Genomic DNA, 21,419 nt, shown 5'->3' on the forward strand with positions numbered 1-21,419 from the left:
GACGTGACTCCAGGGTATAATGTGCATGTTGTTCATGACGTGACTCCAGGGTATAATGTGCATGTTGTTCATGACGTGACTCCAGGGTATAATGTGCATGTTGTTCATGACGTGACTCCAGGGTATAATGTGCATGTTGTTCATGACGTGACTCCAGGGTATAATGTGCATGTTGTTCATGACGTGACTCCAGGGTATAATGTGCATGATGTTCATGACGTGACTCCAGGGTATAATGTGCATGATGTTCATGACGTGACTCCAGGGTATAATGTGCATGTTGTTCATGACGTGACTCCAGGGTATAATGTGCATGATGTTCATGACGTGACTCCAGGGTATAATGTGCATGTTGTTCATGACGTGACTCCAGGGTATAATGTGCATGTTGTTCATGACGTGACTCCAGGGTATAATGTGCATGTTGTTCATGACGTGACTTCAGGGTATAATGTGCATGATGTTCATGATGTGACTCCAGGGTATAATGTGCATGTTGTTCATGATGTGACTCCAGGGTATAATGTGCATGTTGTTCATGATGTGACTCCAGGGTATAATGTGCATGATGTGACTCATGATGATGTTCATGACGTGACTCCAGGGTATAATGTGCATGTTGTTCATGACGTGACTCCAGGGTATAATGTGCATGATGTTCATGACGTGACTCCAGGGTATAATGTGCATGATGTTCATGACGTGACTCCAGGGTATAATGTGCATGATGTTCATGACGTGACTCCAGGGTATAATGTGCATGTTGTTCATGACGTGACTCCAGGGTATAATGTGCATGATGTTCATGACGTGACTCCAGGGTATAATGTGCATGTTGTTCATGACGTGACTCCAGGGTATAATGTGCATGATGTTCATGACGTGACTCCAGGGTATAATGTGCATGATGTTCATGACGTGACTCCAGGGTATAATGTGCATGATGTTCATGACGTGACTCCAGGGTATAATGTGCATGTTGTTCATGACGTGACTCCAGGGTATAATGTGCATGTGCATGTTCATGACGTGACTCCAGGGTATAATGTGCATGTTGTTCATGACGTGACTCCAGGGTATAATGTGCATGATGTTCATGACGTGACTCCAGGGTATAATGTGCATGTTGTTCATGACGTGACTCCAGGGTATAATGTGCATGATGTTCATCAGGGTGACGTGACTCCAGGGTATAATGTGCATGATGTTCATGACGTGACTCCAGGGTATAATGTGCATGATGTTCATGACGTGACTCCAGGGTATAATGTGCATGATGTTCATGACGTGACTCCAGGGTATAATGTGCATGATGTTCATGACGTGACTCCAGGGTATAATGTGCATGATGTTCATGACGTGACTCCAGGGTATAATGTGCATGTTGTTCATGACGTGACTCCAGGGTATAATGTGCATGATGTTCATGACGTGACTCCAGGGTATAATGTGCATGATGTTCATGACGTGACTCCAGGGTATAATGTGCATGATGTTCATGACGTGACTCCAGGGTATAATGTGCATGATGTTCATGACGTGACTCCAGGGTATAATGTGCATGATGTTCATGACGTGACTCCAGGGTATAATGTGCATGATGTTCATGACGTGACTCCAGGGTATAATGTGCATGTTGTTCATGACGTGACTCCAGGGTATAATGTGCATGATGTTCATGACGTGACTCCAGGGTATAATGTGCATGATGTTCATGACGTGACTCCAGGGTATAATGTGCATGATGTTCATGACGTGACTCCAGGGTATAATGTGCATGATGTTCATGACGTGACTCCAGGGTATAATGTGCATGATGTTCATGACGTGACTCCAGGGTATAATGTGCATGATGTTCATGACGTGACTCCAGGGTATAATGTGCATGATGTTCATGACGTGACTCCAGGGTATAATGTGCATGATGTTCATGACGTGACTCCAGGGTATAATGTGCATGATGTTCATGACGTGACTCCAGGGTATAATGTGCATGATGTTCATGACGTGACTCCAGGGTATAATGTGCATGATGTTCATGACGTGACTCCAGGGTATAATGTGCATGATGTTCATGACGTGACTCCAGGGTATAATGTGCATGATGTTCATGACGTGACTCCAGGGTATAATGTGCATGATGTTCATGACGTGACTCCAGGGTATAATGTGCATGATGTTCATGACGTGACTCCAGGGTATAATGTGCATGATGTTCATGACGTGACTCCAGGGTATAATGTGCATGATGTTCATGACGTGACTCCAGGGTATAATGTGCATGATGTTCATGACGTGACTCCAGGGTATAATGTGCATGATGTTCATGACGTGACTCCAGGGTATAATGTGCATGATGTTCATGACGTGACTCCAGGGTATAATGTGCATGATGTTCATGACGTGACTCCAGGGTATAATGTGCATGTTGTTCATGACGTGACTTCAGCGTATAATTAGCATGATGTTCATTACGTGTGACTCCAGGGTATAATGTGCATGATGTGACTCCAGGGTATAATGTGCATGATGTTCATGACGTGACTCCAGGGTATAATGTGCATGATGTTCATGACGTGACTCCAGGGTATAATGTGCATGATGTTCATGACGTGACTCCAGGGTATAATGTGCATGTTGTTCATGACGTGACTCCAGGGTATAATGTGCATGTTGTTCATGACGTGACTCCAGGGTATAATGTGCATGATGTTCATGACGTGACTCCAGGGTATAATGTGCATGGGTATGTTCATGACGTGACTCCAGGGTATAATGTGCATGATGTTCATGACGTGACTCCAGGGTATAATGTGCATGATGACTCCAGGGTATAATGTGCATGACGTGACTCCAGGGTATAATGTGCATGATGTTCATGACGTGACTCCAGGGTATAATGTGCATGATGTTCATGACGTGACTCCAGGGTATAATGTGCATGATGTTCATGACGTGACTCCAGGGTATAATGTGCATGATGTTCATGATGTGACTCCAGGGTATAATGTGCATGATGTTCATGACGTGACTCCAGGGTATAATGTGCATGATGTTCATGACGTGACTCCAGGGTATAATGTGCATGATGTTCATGACGTGACTCCAGGGTATAATGTGCATGATGTTCATGACGTGACTCCAGGGTATAATGTGCATGATGTTCATGACGTGACTCCAGGGTATAATGTGCATGATGTTCATGACGTGACTCCAGGGTATAATGTGCATGATGTTCATGACGTGACTCCAGGGTATAATGTGCATGATGTTCATGACGTGACTCCAGGGTATAATGTGCATGATGTTCATGACGTGACTCCAGGGTATAATGTGCATGATGTTCATGACGTGACTCCAGGGTATAATGTACATGATGTTCATGACGTGACTCCAGGGTATAATGTGCATGATGTTCATGACGTGACTCCAGGGTATAATGTGCATGATGTTCATGACGTGACTCCAGGGTATAATGTGCATGATGTTCATGACGTGACTCCAGGGTATAATGTGCATGATGTTCATGACGTGACTCCAGGGTATAATGTGCATGATGTTCATGACGTGACTCCAGGGTATAATGTGCATGATGTTCATGACGTGACTCCAGGGTATAATGTGCATGATGTTCATGACGTGACTCCAGGGTATAATGTGCATGATGTTCATGACGTGACTCCAGGGTATAATGTGCATGATGTTCATGACGTGACTCCAGGGTATAATGTGCATGATGTTCATGACGTGACTCCAGGGTATAATGTGCATGATGTTCATGACGTGACTCCAGGGTATAATGTGCATGATGTTCATGACGTGACTCCAGGGTATAATGTGCATGATGTTCATGACGTGACTCCAGGGTATAATGTGCATGATGTTCATATAATGTGCATGATGTTCGTGACTCCAGGGTATAATGTGCATGATGTTCATGACGTGACTCCAGGGTATAATGTGCATGATGTTCATGACGTGACTCCAGGGTATAATGTGCATGATGTTCATGACGTGACTCCAGGGTATAATGTGCATGATGTTCATGACGTGACTCCAGGGTATAATGTGCATGATGTTCATGATGATGTTCATGTGACTCCAGGGTATATTGTGCATGATGTTCATGACGTGTCTCCAGGGTATAATGTGCATGATGTTCATGACGTGACTCCAGGGTATAATGTGCATGATGTTCATGACGTGACTCCAGGGTATAATGTGCATGTTGTTCATGTTCATGACGTGACTCCAGGGTATAATGTGCATGTTGTTCATGACGTGACTCCAGGGTATAATGTGCATGATGTTCATGACGTGACTCCAGGGTATAATGTGCATGATGTTCATGACGTGACTCCAGGGTATAATGTGCATGATGTTCATGACGTGACTCCAGGGTATAATGTGCATGATGTTCATGACGTGACTCCAGGGTATAATGTGCATGATGTTCATGACGTGACTCCAGGGTATAATGTGCATGATGTTCATGACGTGACTCCAGGGTATAATGTGCATGATGTTCATGACGTGACTCCAGGGTATAATGTGCATGATGTTCATGACGTGACTCCAGGGTATAATGTGCATGATGTTCATGACGTGACTCCAGGGTATAATGTGCATGATGTTCATGATGATGTTCATGTGACTCCAGGGTATAATGTGCATGATGTTCATGACGTGACTCCAGGGTATAATGTGCATGTTGTTCATGACGTGACTCCAGGGTATAATGTGCATGATGTTCATGACGTGACTCCAGGGTATAATGTGCATGATGTTCATGATGATGTTCATGTGACTCCAGGGTATAATGTGCATGATGTTCATGACGTGACTCCAGGGTATAATGTGCATGATGTTCATGACGTGACTCCAGGGTATAATGTGCATGATGTTCATGACGTGACTCCAGGGTATAATGTGCATGATGTTCATGACGTGACTCCAGGGTATAATGTGCATGATGTTCATGACGTGACTCCAGGGTATAATGTGCATGATGTTCATGACGTGACTCCAGGGTATAATGTGCATGATGTTCATGACGTGACTCCAGGGTATAATGTGCATGATGTTCATGACGTGACTCCAGGGTATAATGTGCATGATGTTCATGACGTGACTCCAGGGTATAATGTGCATGTTGTTCATGACGTGACTCCAGGGTATAATGTGCATGATGTTCATGACGTGACTCCAGGGTATAATGTGCATGATGTTCATGACGTGACTCCAGGGTATAATGTGCATGATGTTCATGACGTGACTCCAGGGTATAATGTGCATGATGTTCATGACGTGACTCCAGGGTATAATGTGCATGATGTTCATGACGTGACTCCAGGGTATAATGTGCATGATGTTCATGACGTGACTCCAGGGTATAATGTGCATGATGTTCATGACGTGACTCCAGGGTATAATGTGCATGATGTTCATGACGTGACTCCAGGGTATAATGTGCATGTTGTTCATGACGTGACTCCAGGGTATAATGTGCATGTTGTTCATGACGTGACTCCAGGGTATAATGTGCATGATGTTCATGACGTGACTCCAGGGTATAATGTGCATGTTGTTCATGACGTGACTCCAGGGTATAATGTGCATGTTGTTCATGACGTGACTCCAGGGTATAATGTGCATGATGTTCATGACGTGACTCCAGGGTATAATGTGCATGTTGTTCATGACGTGACTCCAGGGTATAATGTGCATGTTGTTCATGACGTGACTCCAGGGTATAATGTGCATGATGTTCATGACGTGACTCCAGGGTATAATGTGCATGATGTTCATGACGTGACTCCAGGGTATAATGTGCATGATGTTCATGACGTGACTCCAGGGTATAATGTGCATGATGTTCATATAATGATGACGTGACTCCAGGGTATAATGTGCATGTTGTTCATGACGTGACTCCAGGGTATAATGTGCATGATGTTCATGACGTGACTCCAGGGTATAATGTGCATGATGTTCATGACGTGACTCCAGGGTATAATGTGCATGATGTTCATGACGTGACTCCAGGGTATAATGTGCATGATGTTCATGACGTGACTCCAGGGTATAATGTGCATGATGTTCATGACGTGACTCCAGGGTATAATGTGCATGATGTTCATGACGTGACTCCAGGGTATAATGTGCATGATGTTCATGACGTGACTCCAGGGTATAATGTGCATGATGTTCATGACGTGACTCCAGGGTATAATGTGCATGATGTTCATGACGTGACTCCAGGGTATAATGTGCATGATGTTCATGACGTGACTCCAGGGTATAATGTGCATGATGTTCATGACGTGACTCCAGGGTATAATGTGCATGATGTTCATGACGTGACTCCAGGGTATAATGTGCATGATGTTCATGACGTGACTCCAGGGTATAATGTGCATGATGTTCATGACGTGACTCCAGGGTATAATGTGCATGATGTTCATGACGTGACTCCAGGGTATAATGTGCATGATGTTCATGACGTGACTCCAGGGTATAATGTGCATGATGTTCATGACGTGACTCCAGGGTATAATGTGCATGATGTTCATGACGTGACTCCAGGGTATAATGTGCATGATGTTCATGACGTGACTCCAGGGTATAATGTGCATGATGTTCATGACGTGACTCCAGGGTATAATGTGCATGATGTTCATGACGTGACTCCAGGGTATAATGTGCATGATGTTCATGACGTGACTCCAGGGTATAATGTGCATGATGTTCATGACGTGACTCCAGGGTATAATGTGCATGATGTTCATGACGTGACTCCAGGGTATAATGTGCATGATGTTCATGACGTGACTCCAGGGTATAATGTGCATGTTGTTCATGACGTGACTCCAGGGTATAATGTGCATGATGTTCATGACGTGACTCCAGGGTATAATGTGCATGATGTTCATGACGTGACTCCAGGGTATAATGTGCATGATGTTCATGACGTGACTCCAGGGTATAATGTGCATGATGTTCATGACGTGACTCCAGGGTATAATGTGCATGATGTTCATGACGTGACTCCAGGGTATAATGTGCATGATGTTCATGACGTGACTCCAGGGTATAATGTGCATGATGTTCATGACGTGACTCCAGGGTATAATGTGCATGATGTTCATGACGTGACTCCAGGGTATAATGTGCATGATGTTCATGACGTGACTCCAGGGTATAATGTGCATGATGACGTGACTTCAGGGTATAATGTTATAATGTGCATGATGACGTGACTCGTGACTCCAGGGTATAATGTGCATGATGTTCATGACGTGACTCCAGGGTATAATGTGCATGATGTTCATGACGTGACTCCAGGGTATAATGTGCATGATGTTCATGACGTGACTCCAGGGTATAATGTGCATGATGTTCATGACGTGACTCCAGGGTATAATGTGCATGATGTTCATGACGTGACTCCAGGGTATAATGTGCATGATGTTCATGACGTGACTCCAGGGTATAATGTGCATGATGTTCATGACGTGACTCCAGGGTATAATGTGCATGATGTTCATGACGTGACTCCAGGGTATAATGTGCATGATGTTCATGACGTGACTCCAGGGTATAATGTGCATGATGTTCATGACGTGACTCCAGGGTATAATGTGCATGATGTTCATGACGTGACTCCAGGGTATAATGTGCATGATGTTCATGACGTGACTCCAGGGTATAATGTGCATGATGTTCATGACGTGACTCCAGGGTATAATGTGCATGATGTTCATGACGTGACTCCAGGGTATAATGTGCATGATGTTCATGACGTGACTCCAGGGTATAATGTGCATGATGTTCATGACGTGACTCCAGGGTATAATGTGCATGATGTTCATGACGTGACTCCAGGGTATAATGTGCATGATGTTCATGACGTGACTCCAGGGTATAATGTGCATGATGTTCATGACGTGACTCCAGGGTATAATGTGCATGATGTTCATGACGTGACTCCAGGGTATAATGTGCATGATGTTCATGACGTGACTCCAGGGTATAATGTGCATGATGTTCATGACGTGACTCCAGGGTATAATGTGCATGATGTTCATGACGTGACTCCAGGGTATAATGTGCATGTTGTTCATGACGTGACTCCAGGGTATAATGTGCATGATGTTCATGACGTGACTCCAGGGTATAATGTGCATGATGTTCATGACGTGACTCCAGGGTATAATGTGCATGATGTTCATGACGTGACTCCAGGGTATAATGTGCATGATGTTCATGACGTGACTCCAGGGTATAATGTGCATGATGTTCATGACGTGACTCCAGGGTATAATGTGCATGTTGTTCATGACGTGACTCCAGGGTATAATGTGCATGATGTTCATGACGTGACTCCAGGGTATAATGTGCATGATGTTCATGACGTGACTCCAGGGTATAATGTGCATGTTGTTCATGACGTGACTCCAGGGTATAATGTGCATGTTGTTCATGACGTGACTCCAGGGTATAATGTGCATGTTGTTCATGACGTGACTCCAGGGTATAATGTGCATGATGTTCATGACGTGACTCCAGGGTATAATGTGCATGATGTTCACGTGTGCATGATGTTCATCCTCCAGGGTATAATGTGCATGATGTTCATGACGTGACTCCAGGGTATAATGTGCATGATTGTTCCACTCCAGGGTATAATGTGCATGATGTTCATGACGTGACTCCAGGGTATAATGTGCATGATGTTCATCATCCAGGGTATAATGTGCATGATGTGACTCCAGGGTATAATGTGCATGATGTTCATGACGTGACTCCAGGGTATAATGTGCATGATGTTCATGACGTGACTCCAGGGTATAATGTGCATGATGTTCATGACGTGACTCCAGGGTATAATGTGCATGATGTTCATGACGTGACTCCAGGGTATAATGTGCATGATGTTCATGACTCCAGTGACTCCAGGGTATAATGTGCATGATGTTCATGACGTGACTCCAGGGTATAATGTGCATGATGTGACTCCATATAATGTGCACGTGACTCCAGGGTATAATGTGCATGATGTTCATGACATGTGACTCCAGGGTATAATGTGCATGATGTTCATGACGTGACTCCAGGGTATAATGTGCATGATGTTCATGACGTGACTCCAGGGTATAGTGTGCATGATGTTCATGATGTGACTCCAGGGTATAATGTGCATGATGTTCGTGACGTGACTCCAGGGTATAATGTGCATGTTGTTCATGATGTGACTCCACATGACATGTGACTCCAGGGTATAATGTGCATGATGTTCATGACTCCAGTGACTCCAGGGTATAATGTGCATGATGTTCATGACGTGACTCCAGGGTATAATGTGCATGATGTTCATGACGTGACTCCAGGGTATAATGTGCATGATGTTCATGACGTGACTCCAGGGTATAATGTGCATGATGTTCATGACGTGACTCCAGGGTATAATGTGCATGATGTTCATGACGTGACTCCAGGGTATAGTGTGCATGATGATGTTCATGATGATGTTCGTGACTCCAGGGTATAATGTGCATGACTGTTCATGATGTTCATGTGACTCCAGGGTATAATGTGCATGATGTTCCATATAATGACGTGACTCCAGGGTATAATGTGCATGTTGTTCATGACGTGACTCCAGGGTATAATGTGCATGATGTTCATGACGTGACTCCAGGGTATAATGTGCATGATGTTCATGACGTGACTCAGGGTATAATGTGCATGATGTTCATGACGTGACTCCAGGGTATAATGTGCATGATGTTCATGACGTGACTCCAGGGTATAATGTGCATGATGACGTGACTCCAGGGTATAATGTGCATGATGTTCATGACGTGACTCCAGGGTATAATGTGCATGATGTTCATGACTCTCAGGGTATAATGTGCATGATGTTCATGATGTTGTTCATGTGACTCCAGGGTATAATGTGCATGATGTTCATGACGTGACTCCAGGGTATAATGTGCATGATGTTCATGACGTGACTCCAGGGTATAATGTGCATGATGTTCATGACGTGACTCCAGGGTATAATGTGCATGATGTTCATGACGTGACTCCAGGGTATAATGTGCATGATGTTCATGACGTGACTCCAGGGTATAATGTGCATGATGTTCATGACGTGACTCCAGGGTATAATGTGCATGATGTTCATGACGTGACTCCAGGGTATAATGTGCATGATGTTCATGACGTGACTCCAGGGTATAATGTGCATGATGTTCATGACGTGACTCCAGGGTATAATGTGCATGATGTTCATGACGTGACTCCAGGGTATAATGTGCATGATGTTCATGACGTGACTCCAGGGTATAATGTGCATGATGTTCATGACGTGACTCCAGGGTATAATGTGCATGATGTTCATGACGTGACTCCAGGGTATAATGTGCATGATGTTCATGACGTGACTCCAGGGTATAATGTGCATGATGTTCATGACGTGACTCCAGGGTATAATGTGCATGATGTTCATGACGTGACTCCAGGGTATAATGTGCATGATGACGTGACTCCAGGGTATAATGTGCATGATGTTCATGACGTGACTCCAGGGTATAATGTGCATGATGTTCATGACGTGACTCCAGGGTATAATGTGCATGATGTTCATGACGTGACTCCAGGGTATAATGTGCATGATGTTCATGACGTGACTCCAGGGTATAATGTGCATGATGTTCATGACGTATAATGTGCATGATGTTCTGACGTGACTCCAGGGTATAATGTGCATGATGTTCATGACGTGACTCCAGGGTATAATGTGCATGATGTTCATGACGTGACTCCAGGGTATAATGTGCATGATGTTCATGACGTGACTCCAGGGTATAATGTGCATGATGTTCATGACGTGACTCCAGGGTATAATGTGCATGATGTTCATGACGTGACTCCAGGGTATAATGTGCATGATGTTCATGACGTGACTCCAGGGTATAATGTGCATGATGTTCATGACGTGACTCCAGGGTATAATGTGCATGATGTTCATGACGTGACTCCAGGGTATAATGTGCATGATGTTCATGACGTGACTGGGTATAATGTGCATGATGTTCCGTGCCTCCAGGGTATAATGTGCATGATGTTCATGACGTGACTCCAGGGTATAATGTGCATGATGTTCATGACGTGACTCCAGGGTATAATGTGCATGATGTTCATGACGTGACTCCAGGGTATAATGTGCATGATGTTCATGACGTGACTCCAGGGTATAATGTGCATGATGTTCATGACGTGACTCCAGGGTATAATGTGCATGATGTTCATGACGTGACTCCAGGGTATAATGTGCATGATGTTCATGACGTGACTCCAGGGTATAATGTGCATGATGTTCATGACGTGACTCCAGGGTATAATGTGCATGATGTTCATGACGTGACTCCAGGGTATAATGTGCATGATGTTCATGACGTGACTCCAGGGTATAATGTGCATGATGTTCATGACGTGACTCCAGGGTATAATGTGCATGATGTTCATGACGTGACTCCAGGGTATAATGTGCATGATGTTCATGACGTGACTCCAGGGTATAATGTGCATGATGTTCATGACGTGACTCCAGGGTATAATGTGCATGATGTTCATGACGTGACTCCAGGGTATAATGTGCATGATGTTCATGACGTGACTCCAGGGTATAATGTGCATGATGTTCATGACGTGACTCCAGGGTATAATGTGCATGATGTTCATGACGTGACTCCAGGGTATAATGTGCATGATGTTCATGACGTGACTCCAGGGTATAATGTGTTCATGACGTGACTCCAGGGTATAATGTGCATGACGTGACTCCAGGGTATAATGTGCATGATGTTCATGACGTGACTCCAGGGTATAATGTGCATGATGTTCATGACGTGACTCCAGGGTATAATGTGCATGATGTTCATGACGTGACTCCAGGGTATAATGTGCATGATGTTCATGACGTGACTCCAGGGTATAATGTGCATGATGTTCATGACGGGTATAATGTGCATGATGTTCATGATGTGACCATGATGTGACTCCAGGGTATAATGTGCATGATGTTCATGACGTGACTCCAGGGTATATGTTGTTCATGTGCATGATGTTCATGACGTGACTCCAGGGTATAATGTGCATGATGTTCATGACGTGACTCCAGGGTATAATGTGCATGATGTTCATGACGTGACTCCAGGGTATAATGTGCATGATGTTCATGACGTGACTCCAGGGTATAATGTGCATGATGTTCATGACGTGACTCCAGGGTATAATGTGCATGATGTTCATGACGTGACTCCAGGGTATAATGTGCATGATGTTCATGACGTGACTCCAGGGTATAATGTGCATGATGTTCATGACGTGACTCCAGGGTATAATGTGCATGATGTTCATGACGTGACTCAAGGGTATAATGTGCATGTTGTTCATGTATAGGGTATGTGCATGATTTTCATGACGTGACTCCAGGGTATAATGTGCATGATGTTCATGACGTGACTCCAGGGTATAATGTGCATGATGTTCATGACGTGACTCCAGGGTATAATGTGCATGATGTTCATGACGTGACTCCAGGGTATAATGTGCATGATGTTCATGACGTGACTCCAGGGTATAATGTGCATGATGTTCATGACGTGACTCCAGGGTATAATGTGCATGATGTTCATGACGTGACTCCAGGGTATAATGTGCATGATGTTCATGACGTGACTCCAGGGTATAATGTGCATGATGTTCATGACGTGACTCCAGGGTATAATGTGCATGATGTTCATGACGTGACTCCAGGGTATAATGTGCATGATGTTCATGACGTGACTCCAGGGTATAATGTGCATGATGTTCATGACGTGACTCCAGGGTATAATGTGCATGATGTTCATGACGTGACTCCAGGGTATAATGTGCATGATGTTCATGACGTGACTCCAGGGTATAATGTGCATGATGTTCATGACGTGACTCCAGGGTATAATGTGCATGATGTTCATGACGTGACTCCAGGGTATAATGTGCATGATGTTCATGACGTGACTCCAGGGTATAATGTGCATGATGTTCATGACGTGACTCCAGGGTATAATGTGCATGATGTTCATGACGTGACTCCAGGGTATAATGTGCATGATGTTCATGACGTGACTCCAGGGTATAATGTGCATGATGTTCATGACGTGACTCCAGGGTATAATGTGCATGATGTTCATGACGTGACTCCAGGGTATAATGTGCATGATGTTCATGACGTGACTCCAGGGTATAATGTGCATGATGTTCATGACGTGACTCCAGGGTATAATGTGCATGATGTTCATGACGTGACTCCAGGGTATAATGTGCATGATGTTCATGACGTGACTCCAGGGTATAATGTGCATGATGTTCATGACGTGACTCCAGGGTATAATGTGCATGATGTTCATGATGTGACTCCAGGGTATAATGTGCATGATGTTCATGACGTGGGTATAATGTGCATGATGTTCATGACGTGAGGGTATAATGTGCATGTTGTTCATGACGTGACTCCAGGGTATAATGTACATGATGTTCATGACGTGACTCCAGGGTATAATGTGCATGTTGTTCATGACGTGACTCCAGGGTATAATGTGCATGATGTTCATGATGTGACTCCAGGGTATAATGTGCATGATGTTCATGACGTGACTCCAGGGTATAATGTGCATGATGTTCATGACGTGACTCCAGGGTATAATGTGCATGTTGTTCATGACGTGACTCCAGGGTATAATGTGCATGTTGTTCATGACTCCAGTGATGTTGTTCTCCAGGGTATAATGTGCATGATGTTCATGACGTGACTCCAGGGTATAATGTGCATGATGTTCATGACGTGACTCCAGGGTATAATGTGCATGATGTTCATGACGTGACTCCAGGGTATAATGTGCATGATGTTCATGACGTGACTCCAGGGTATAATGTGCATGATGTTCATGACGTGACTCCAGGGTATAATGTGCATGATGTTCATGACGTGACTCCAGGGTATAATGTGCATGATGTTCATGACGTGACTCCAGGGTATAATGTGCATGATGTTCATGACGTGACTCCAGGGTATAATGTGCATGATGTTCATGACGTGACTCCAGGGTATAATGTGCATGATGTTCATGACGTGACTCCAGGGTATAATGTGCATGATGTTCATGACGTGACTCCAGGGTATAATGTGCATGATGTTCATGACGTGACTCCAGGGTATAATGTGCATGATGACGTGACTCCATATAATGTGCATGATGTTCATGACGTGACTCCAGGGTATAATGTGCATGATGTTCATGACGTGACTCCAGGGTATAATGTGCATGATGTTCATGACGTGACTCCAGGGTATAATGTGCATGATGTTCATGACGTGACTCCAGGGTATAATGTGTATGTTGTTCATGACGTGACTCCAGGGTATAATGTGCATGATGTTCATGACGTGACTCCAGGGTATAATGTGCATGTTGTTCATGACGTGACTCCAGGGTATAATGTGCATGATGTTCATGTTCATGACGTGACTCCAGGGTATAATGTGCATGATGTTCATGACGTGACTCCAGGGTATAATGTGCATGATGTTCATGACGTGACTCCAGGGTATAATGTGCATGATGTTCATGACGTGACTCCAGGGTATAATGTGCATGATGTTCATGACGTGACTCCAGGGTATAATGTGCATGATGTTCATGACGTGACTCCAGGGTATAATGTGCATGATGTTCATGACGTGACTCCAGGGTATAATGTGCATGATGTTCATGACGTGACTCCAGGGTATAATGTGCATGATGACGTGACTCCAGGGTATAATGTTCATATAATGTGCATGTTGTTCATGACGTGACTCGTGACTCCAGGGTATAATGTGCATGATGTTCATGACATGTTGTTCATGACGTGACTCCAGTGACTCCAGGGTATAATGTGCATGATGTTCATGACGTGACTCCAGGGTATAATGTGCATGATGTTCATGACGTGACTCCAGGGTATAATGTGCATGATGTTCATGACGTGACTCCAGGGTATAATGTGCATGATGTTCATGACGTGACTCCAGGGTATAATGTGCATGATGTTCATGACGTGACTCCAGGGTATAATGTGCATGATGTTCATGACGTGACTCCAGGGTATAATGTGCATGATGTTCATGACGTGACTCCAGGGTATAATGTGCATGATGTTCATGACGTGACTCCAGGGTATAATGTGCATGATGTTCATGACGTGACTCCAGGGTATAATGTGCATGATGTTCATGACGTGACTCCAGGGTATAATGTGCATGTGCATGTTCATGACGTGACTCCAGGGTATAATGTGCATGATGTTCATGACGTGACTCCAGGGTATAATGTGCATGATGTTCATGACGTGACTCCAGGGTATAATGTGCATGATGTTCATGACGTGACTCCAGGGTATAATGTGCATGATGTTCATGACGTGACTCCAGGGTATAATGTGCATGATGTTCATGACGTGACTCCAGGGTATAATGTGCATGATGTTCATGTTCATGACGTGACTCCAGGGTATAATGTGCATGATGTTCATGACGTGACTCCAGGGTATAATGTGCATGATGTTCATGACGTGACTCCAGGGTATAATGTGCATGATGTTCATGACGTGACTCCAGGGTATAATGTGCATGATGACGTGTTCATGACGTGACTCCAGGGTATAATGTGCATGATGTTCATGACGTGACTCCAGGGTATAATGTGCATGATGTTCATGACGTGACTCCAGGGTATAATGTGCATGTTGTTCATGACGTGACTCCAGGGTATAATGTGCATGATGTTCATGACGTGACTCCAGGGTATAATGTGCATGATGTTCATGACGTGACTCCAGGGTATAATGTGCATGTTGTTCATGACGTGACTCCAGGGTATAATGTGCATGATGTTCATGACGTGACTCCAGGGTATAATGTGCATGATGTTCATGACGTGACTCCAGGGTATAATGTGCATGATGTTCATGACGTGACTCCAGGGTATAATGTGCATGATGTTCATGACGTGACTCCAGGGTATAATGTGCATGATGTTCATGACGTGACTCCAGGGTATAATGTGCATGATGTTCATGACGTGACTCCAGGGTATAATGTGCATGTTGTTCATGACGTGACTCCAGGGTATAATGTGCATGATGTTCATGACGTGACTCCATGATGTTCATGACGTGACTCCAGGGTATAATGTGCATGATGTTCATGACGTGACTCCAGGGTATAATGTGCATGATGTTCATGACGTGACTCCAGGGTATAATGTGCATGATGTTTATGACGTGACTCCAGGGTATAATGTGCATGATGTTCATGACGTGACTCCAGGGTATAATGTGCATGTTGTTCATGACGTGACTCCAGGGTATAATGTGCATGTTGTTCATGATGATGTTCGTGACTCCAGGGTATAATGTGCATGATGTTCATGACGTGACTCCAGGGTATAATGTGCATGTTGTTCATGACGTGACTCCAGGGTATAATGTGCATGTTGTTCATGACGTGACTCCAGGGTATAATGTGCATGTTGTTCATGACGTGACTCCAGGGTATAATGTGCATGTTGTTCATGACGTGACTCCAGGGTATAATGTGCATGTTGTTCATGACGTGACTCCAGGGTATAATGTGCATGTTGTTCATGACGTGACTCCAGGGTATAATGTGCATGTTGTTCATGACGTGACTCCAGGGTATAATGTGCATGATGTTCATGACGTGACTCCAGGGTATAATGTGCATGATGTTCATGACGTGACTCCAGGGTATAATGTGCATGATGTTCATGACGTGACTCCAGGGTATAATGTGCATGATGTTCATGACGTGACTCCAGGGTATAATGTGCATGATGTTCATGACGTGACTCCAGGGTATAATGTGCATGTTGTTCATGACGTGACTCCAGGGTATAATGTGCATGATGTTCATGACGTGACTCCAGGGTATAATGTGCATGATGTTCATGACGTGACTCCAGGGTATAATGTGCATGATGTTCATGACGTGACTCCAGGGTATAATGTGCATGATGTTCATGACGTGACTCCAGGGTATAATGTGCATGATGTTCATGACGTGACTCCAGGGTATAATGTGCATGTTGTTCATGACGTGACTCCAGGGTATAATGTGCATGTTGTTCATGACGTGACTCCAGGGTATAATGTGCATGATGTTCATGACGTGACTCCAGGGTATAATGTGCATGATGTTCATGACGTGACTCCAGGGTATAATGTGCATGATGTTCATGACGTGACTCCAGGGTATAATGTGCATGATGTTCATGACGTGACTCCAGGGTATAATGTGCATGTTGTTCATGACGTGACTCCAGGGTATAATGTGCATGATGTTCATGACGTGACTCCAGGGTATAATGTGCATGATGTTCATGACGTGACTCCAGGGTATAATGTGCATGATGTTCATGACGTGACTCCAGGGTATAATGTGCATGATGTTCATGACGTGACTCCAGGGTATAATGTGCATGATGTTCATGACGTGACTCCAGGGTATAATGTGCATGATGTTCATGACGTGACTCCAGGGTATAATGTGCATGATGTTCATGACGTGACTCCAGGGTATAATGTGCATGATGTTCATGACGTGACTCCAGGGTATAATGTGCATGATGTTCATGACGTGACTCCAGGGTATAATGTGCATGTTGTTCATGACGTGACTCCAGGGTATAATGTGCATGATGTTCATGACGTGACTCCAGGGTATAATGTGCATGATGTTCATGATGTGACTCCAGGGTATAATGTGCATGTTGTTCATGACGTGACTCCAGGGTATAATGTGCATGATGTTCATGACGTGACTCCAGGGTATAATGTGCATGATGTTCATGACGTGACTCCAGGGTATAATGTGCATGTTGTTCATGACGTGACTCCAGGGTATAATGTGCATGTTGTTCATGACGTGACTCCAGGGTATAATGTGCATGATGTTCATGATGTGACTCCAGGGTATAATGTGCATGTTGTTCATGACGTGACTCCAGGGTATAATGTGCATGATGTTCATGACGTGACTCCAGGGTATAATGTGCATGATGTTCATGACGTGACTCCAGGGTATAATGTGCATGTTGTTCATGACGTGACTCCAGGGTATAATGTGCATGATGTTCATGACGTGACTCCAGGGTATAATGTGCATGATGTTTAAAAATGTCTGAAAAATGTGAATAATTTTTAAAAATACAAACCATGTAATAATAATAATAATAATAATAATAATAATAATAATAATAACGATAATAATAATGACAATAACGACAACAGTGATAATAATAATTACAATTAAAATATCAACTACAATAAAAATAACTAATAATAATTACAATAATATTAACCTTAATAATAATTTCAATAATATTACAATAATATTAACATTAATAATAATTTCAATAATAATAATAATTACAATAATATTAACATTAATAATAATTCCAATAATAATAATAATTACAATAATATTAACATTAATAATAATTCCAATAATAATAATAATTACAATAATATTAACATTAATAATAATTCCAATAATAATAATAATTACAATAATATTAACATTAATAATAATTCCAATAATAATAATAATTACAATAATATTAACATTAATAATAATTCCAATAATAATAATTACAATAATATTAACATTAATAATAATTCCAATAATAATAATAATTACAATAATATTAACATTAATAATAATTCCAATAATAATAATAATTACAATAATATTAACATTAATAATAATTTCAATAATAATTACAATAATATTAACATTAATAATATTACTATAGTCAAAAAGAAGCGCTAAGCCACAAGGGCTATACAGCAACATTAATAATAATCTCAATAATAACAATTACAACAATAATAATGATAATGTCAGATTTTTTTAATTCATTTACCCTCCGTAGGTGTTGTGGGCGTGGGTGGTGGTGATGGGCGTGGCAGCCAAACCCATCGTTGATCCTGGTGAGTCTAACATCTACCAGAGTAGATAAATCTCGCCCTCTCCGGGAATCGAACCCAGGACCTTTCGCTTGTGCACTGTTGTGACCACTGAGCTACAGTCTACTACAGCAGGTTATTTATTGAGTAGGTAGAGATGTAGTAGCCTGTCGGAGCACAACCGAAAGGTCCTGGGTTCGATTCTCTGACATAGTTATATGTACGGCTAATTCTCTTTGCACCTGTTGCTTGTTTACCTAGCGTAAGCAGGTATCTGTTACCCGTATTCACCTAGCATAAACAGGCACCTGTCGTCTGTGTTCACCTAGCATAAACAGGTACCTGTCGTCTGTGTTCACCTAGCATAAACAGGTACCTGTCGTCTGTGTTCACCTAGCATAAACAAGTACTTGCTGCCCGTGTTCACCTACCATTAACAGGTACCTGTTGTCTGTGTTCACCTAGCATCAACAGGTACTTGTTGCCCGTGCTCACCTAGCATAAAAAAGCACCTGTCACCTACGTTCTAAGGTGAGGGAAGCAGAGATAGTGCAACACAGGTGAGGGGAGAGGAGTAGTGGGAGTGGAGACACTAACAGCTGCCAAGGAGAGAAATTTAACTACTTCTTGAGATGGATCTATGAGGGCAAAACTGACTCGTTGTATCCAGGGATGTTATGGCAAGAACGGGAGTAAGATGAGAGCATCATGGACAGTGTCTGTGCTAGTGTTATGGCTACAGGAGGGGTCAAAGACAGGACAAGAACGGGAGTAAGATGAGAGCATCATGGACGGTGTCTGTGCTAGTGTTATGGCTACAGGAGGGGTCAAAGACAGGACAAGAACGGGAGTAAGATGAGAGCATCATGGACGGTGTCTGTGCTAGTGTTATGGCTACAGGAGGGGGTCAAAAACAGGACAAGAACGAGGGTAAGATGAGAGCATCATGGACGGTGTCTGTGCTAGTGTTATGGCTACAGGAGGGGTCAAAGACAGGACAAGAACGAGGGTAAGATAAGAGGGGGTCAAAGACAGGACAAGAACGGGAGTAAGATGAGAGCATCATGGATAGCGTCTGTGCTAGTGTTATGGCTACAGGAGGGGTCAAAGACAGGACAAGAACGAGGGTAAGATGAGAGCATCATGGACGGTGTCTGTGCTAGTGTTATGGCTACAGGAGGGGTCAAAGACAGGACAAGAACGAGGGTAAGAGCATCATGGACGGTGTCTGTGCTAGTGTTATGGCTACAGGAGGGGTCAAAGACAGGACAAGAACGAGGGTAAGATAAGAGCATCATGGACGGTGTCTGTGCTAGTGTTATGGCTACAGGAGGGGTCAAAGACAGGACAAGAACGAGGGTAAGATGAGAGCATCATGGACGGTGTCTGTGCTAGTGTTATGGCTACAGGAGGGGTCAAAAACAGGACAAGAACGAGGGTAAGATGAGAGCATCATGGACGGTGTCTGTGCTAGTGTTATGGCTACAGGAGGGGTCAAAAACAGGACAAGAACGAGGGTAAGGATGAGAGCATCATGGCCAGTGTCTGTGCTAGTGTTATGGCTACAGGAGGGGTCAAAGACTAGAAAAGAACGAGGGTAAGATGAGAGCATCGTGGACAGTATCTGTGGTACCGTCATGGATACAGCAAGGGTCAAACACTGAGATAGTTTATCCGCAAAGTTGAGATGAGGTATTAAGGTGAGAGGTTTGTAGTTGTGTGGGGCTGTGGCGCGAGTGTGGAAAAATACCTGGAGAGAACTGTGACGACTGAAAGACAGTAAAGTGATAACTGGTGAAGACGTAATAACATTGTTGGTGACATCATAAGTGTTAAACACTGCAGTAGTTGTTGTAGTAGTCAGTGGTTGTTGAGGTGACTATAGTGGTTGTTGAGGTTGTGACTACAGTGGTTGTTGAGGTGACTATAGTGGTTGTTGAGGTTGTGACTACAGTGGTTGTTGAGGTGACTATAGTGGTTGTTGAGGTTGTGACTACAGTGGTTGTTGAGGTGACTACAGTGGTTGGTGAGGTTGTGACTACAGTGGTTCTTGAGGTTCTGACTACAGCGGTTGATTAAGGTTGTGACTATAGTGATTGAAGTCAGTGGTTGTTGAGGTTGCGACTACAGTGGCCGTAGTAGTCAGTGGCCGTTGAGGCTGTGACTACAGTGGTTGTAGTCAGTGGTTGGTGAGGTTGTGACTACAGTGGTAGTAGTAGTCAGTGGGTGATGAGGTTGTGACTACAGTGGTTGTTGAAGTGACTACAGTGGTTGGTGAGGTTGTGACTACAGTGGTTCTTGAGGGTCTGACTACAGCGGTTGATTAAGGCTGTGTACTA

At 43.5% G+C, this 21,419-nt stretch overlaps 1 protein-coding gene across 3 annotated transcripts in view; it reads left to right on the forward strand.

Annotated features, from left to right (window-relative positions):
* Positions 1 to 21,419, forward strand: part of LOC128691789 (serine proteinase stubble-like) — a 95,848-nt gene that overhangs the window by 23,413 nt on the left and 51,016 nt on the right. For all 3 annotated transcript variants that reach the window (XM_070101055.1, XM_070101053.1, XM_070101054.1), the window contains exon 3: positions 19,047 to 19,104. In XM_070101055.1, the coding sequence (XP_069957156.1) occupies positions 19,047 to 19,104 (58 nt within the window). The remainder of the gene's footprint in view (positions 1 to 19,046; positions 19,105 to 21,419) is intronic.

This window comes from Cherax quadricarinatus, chromosome 75 (genome assembly GCF_038502225.1).
Source record: "Cherax quadricarinatus isolate ZL_2023a chromosome 75, ASM3850222v1, whole genome shotgun sequence".
Taxonomy (NCBI): domain Eukaryota; kingdom Metazoa; phylum Arthropoda; class Malacostraca; order Decapoda; family Parastacidae; genus Cherax; species Cherax quadricarinatus.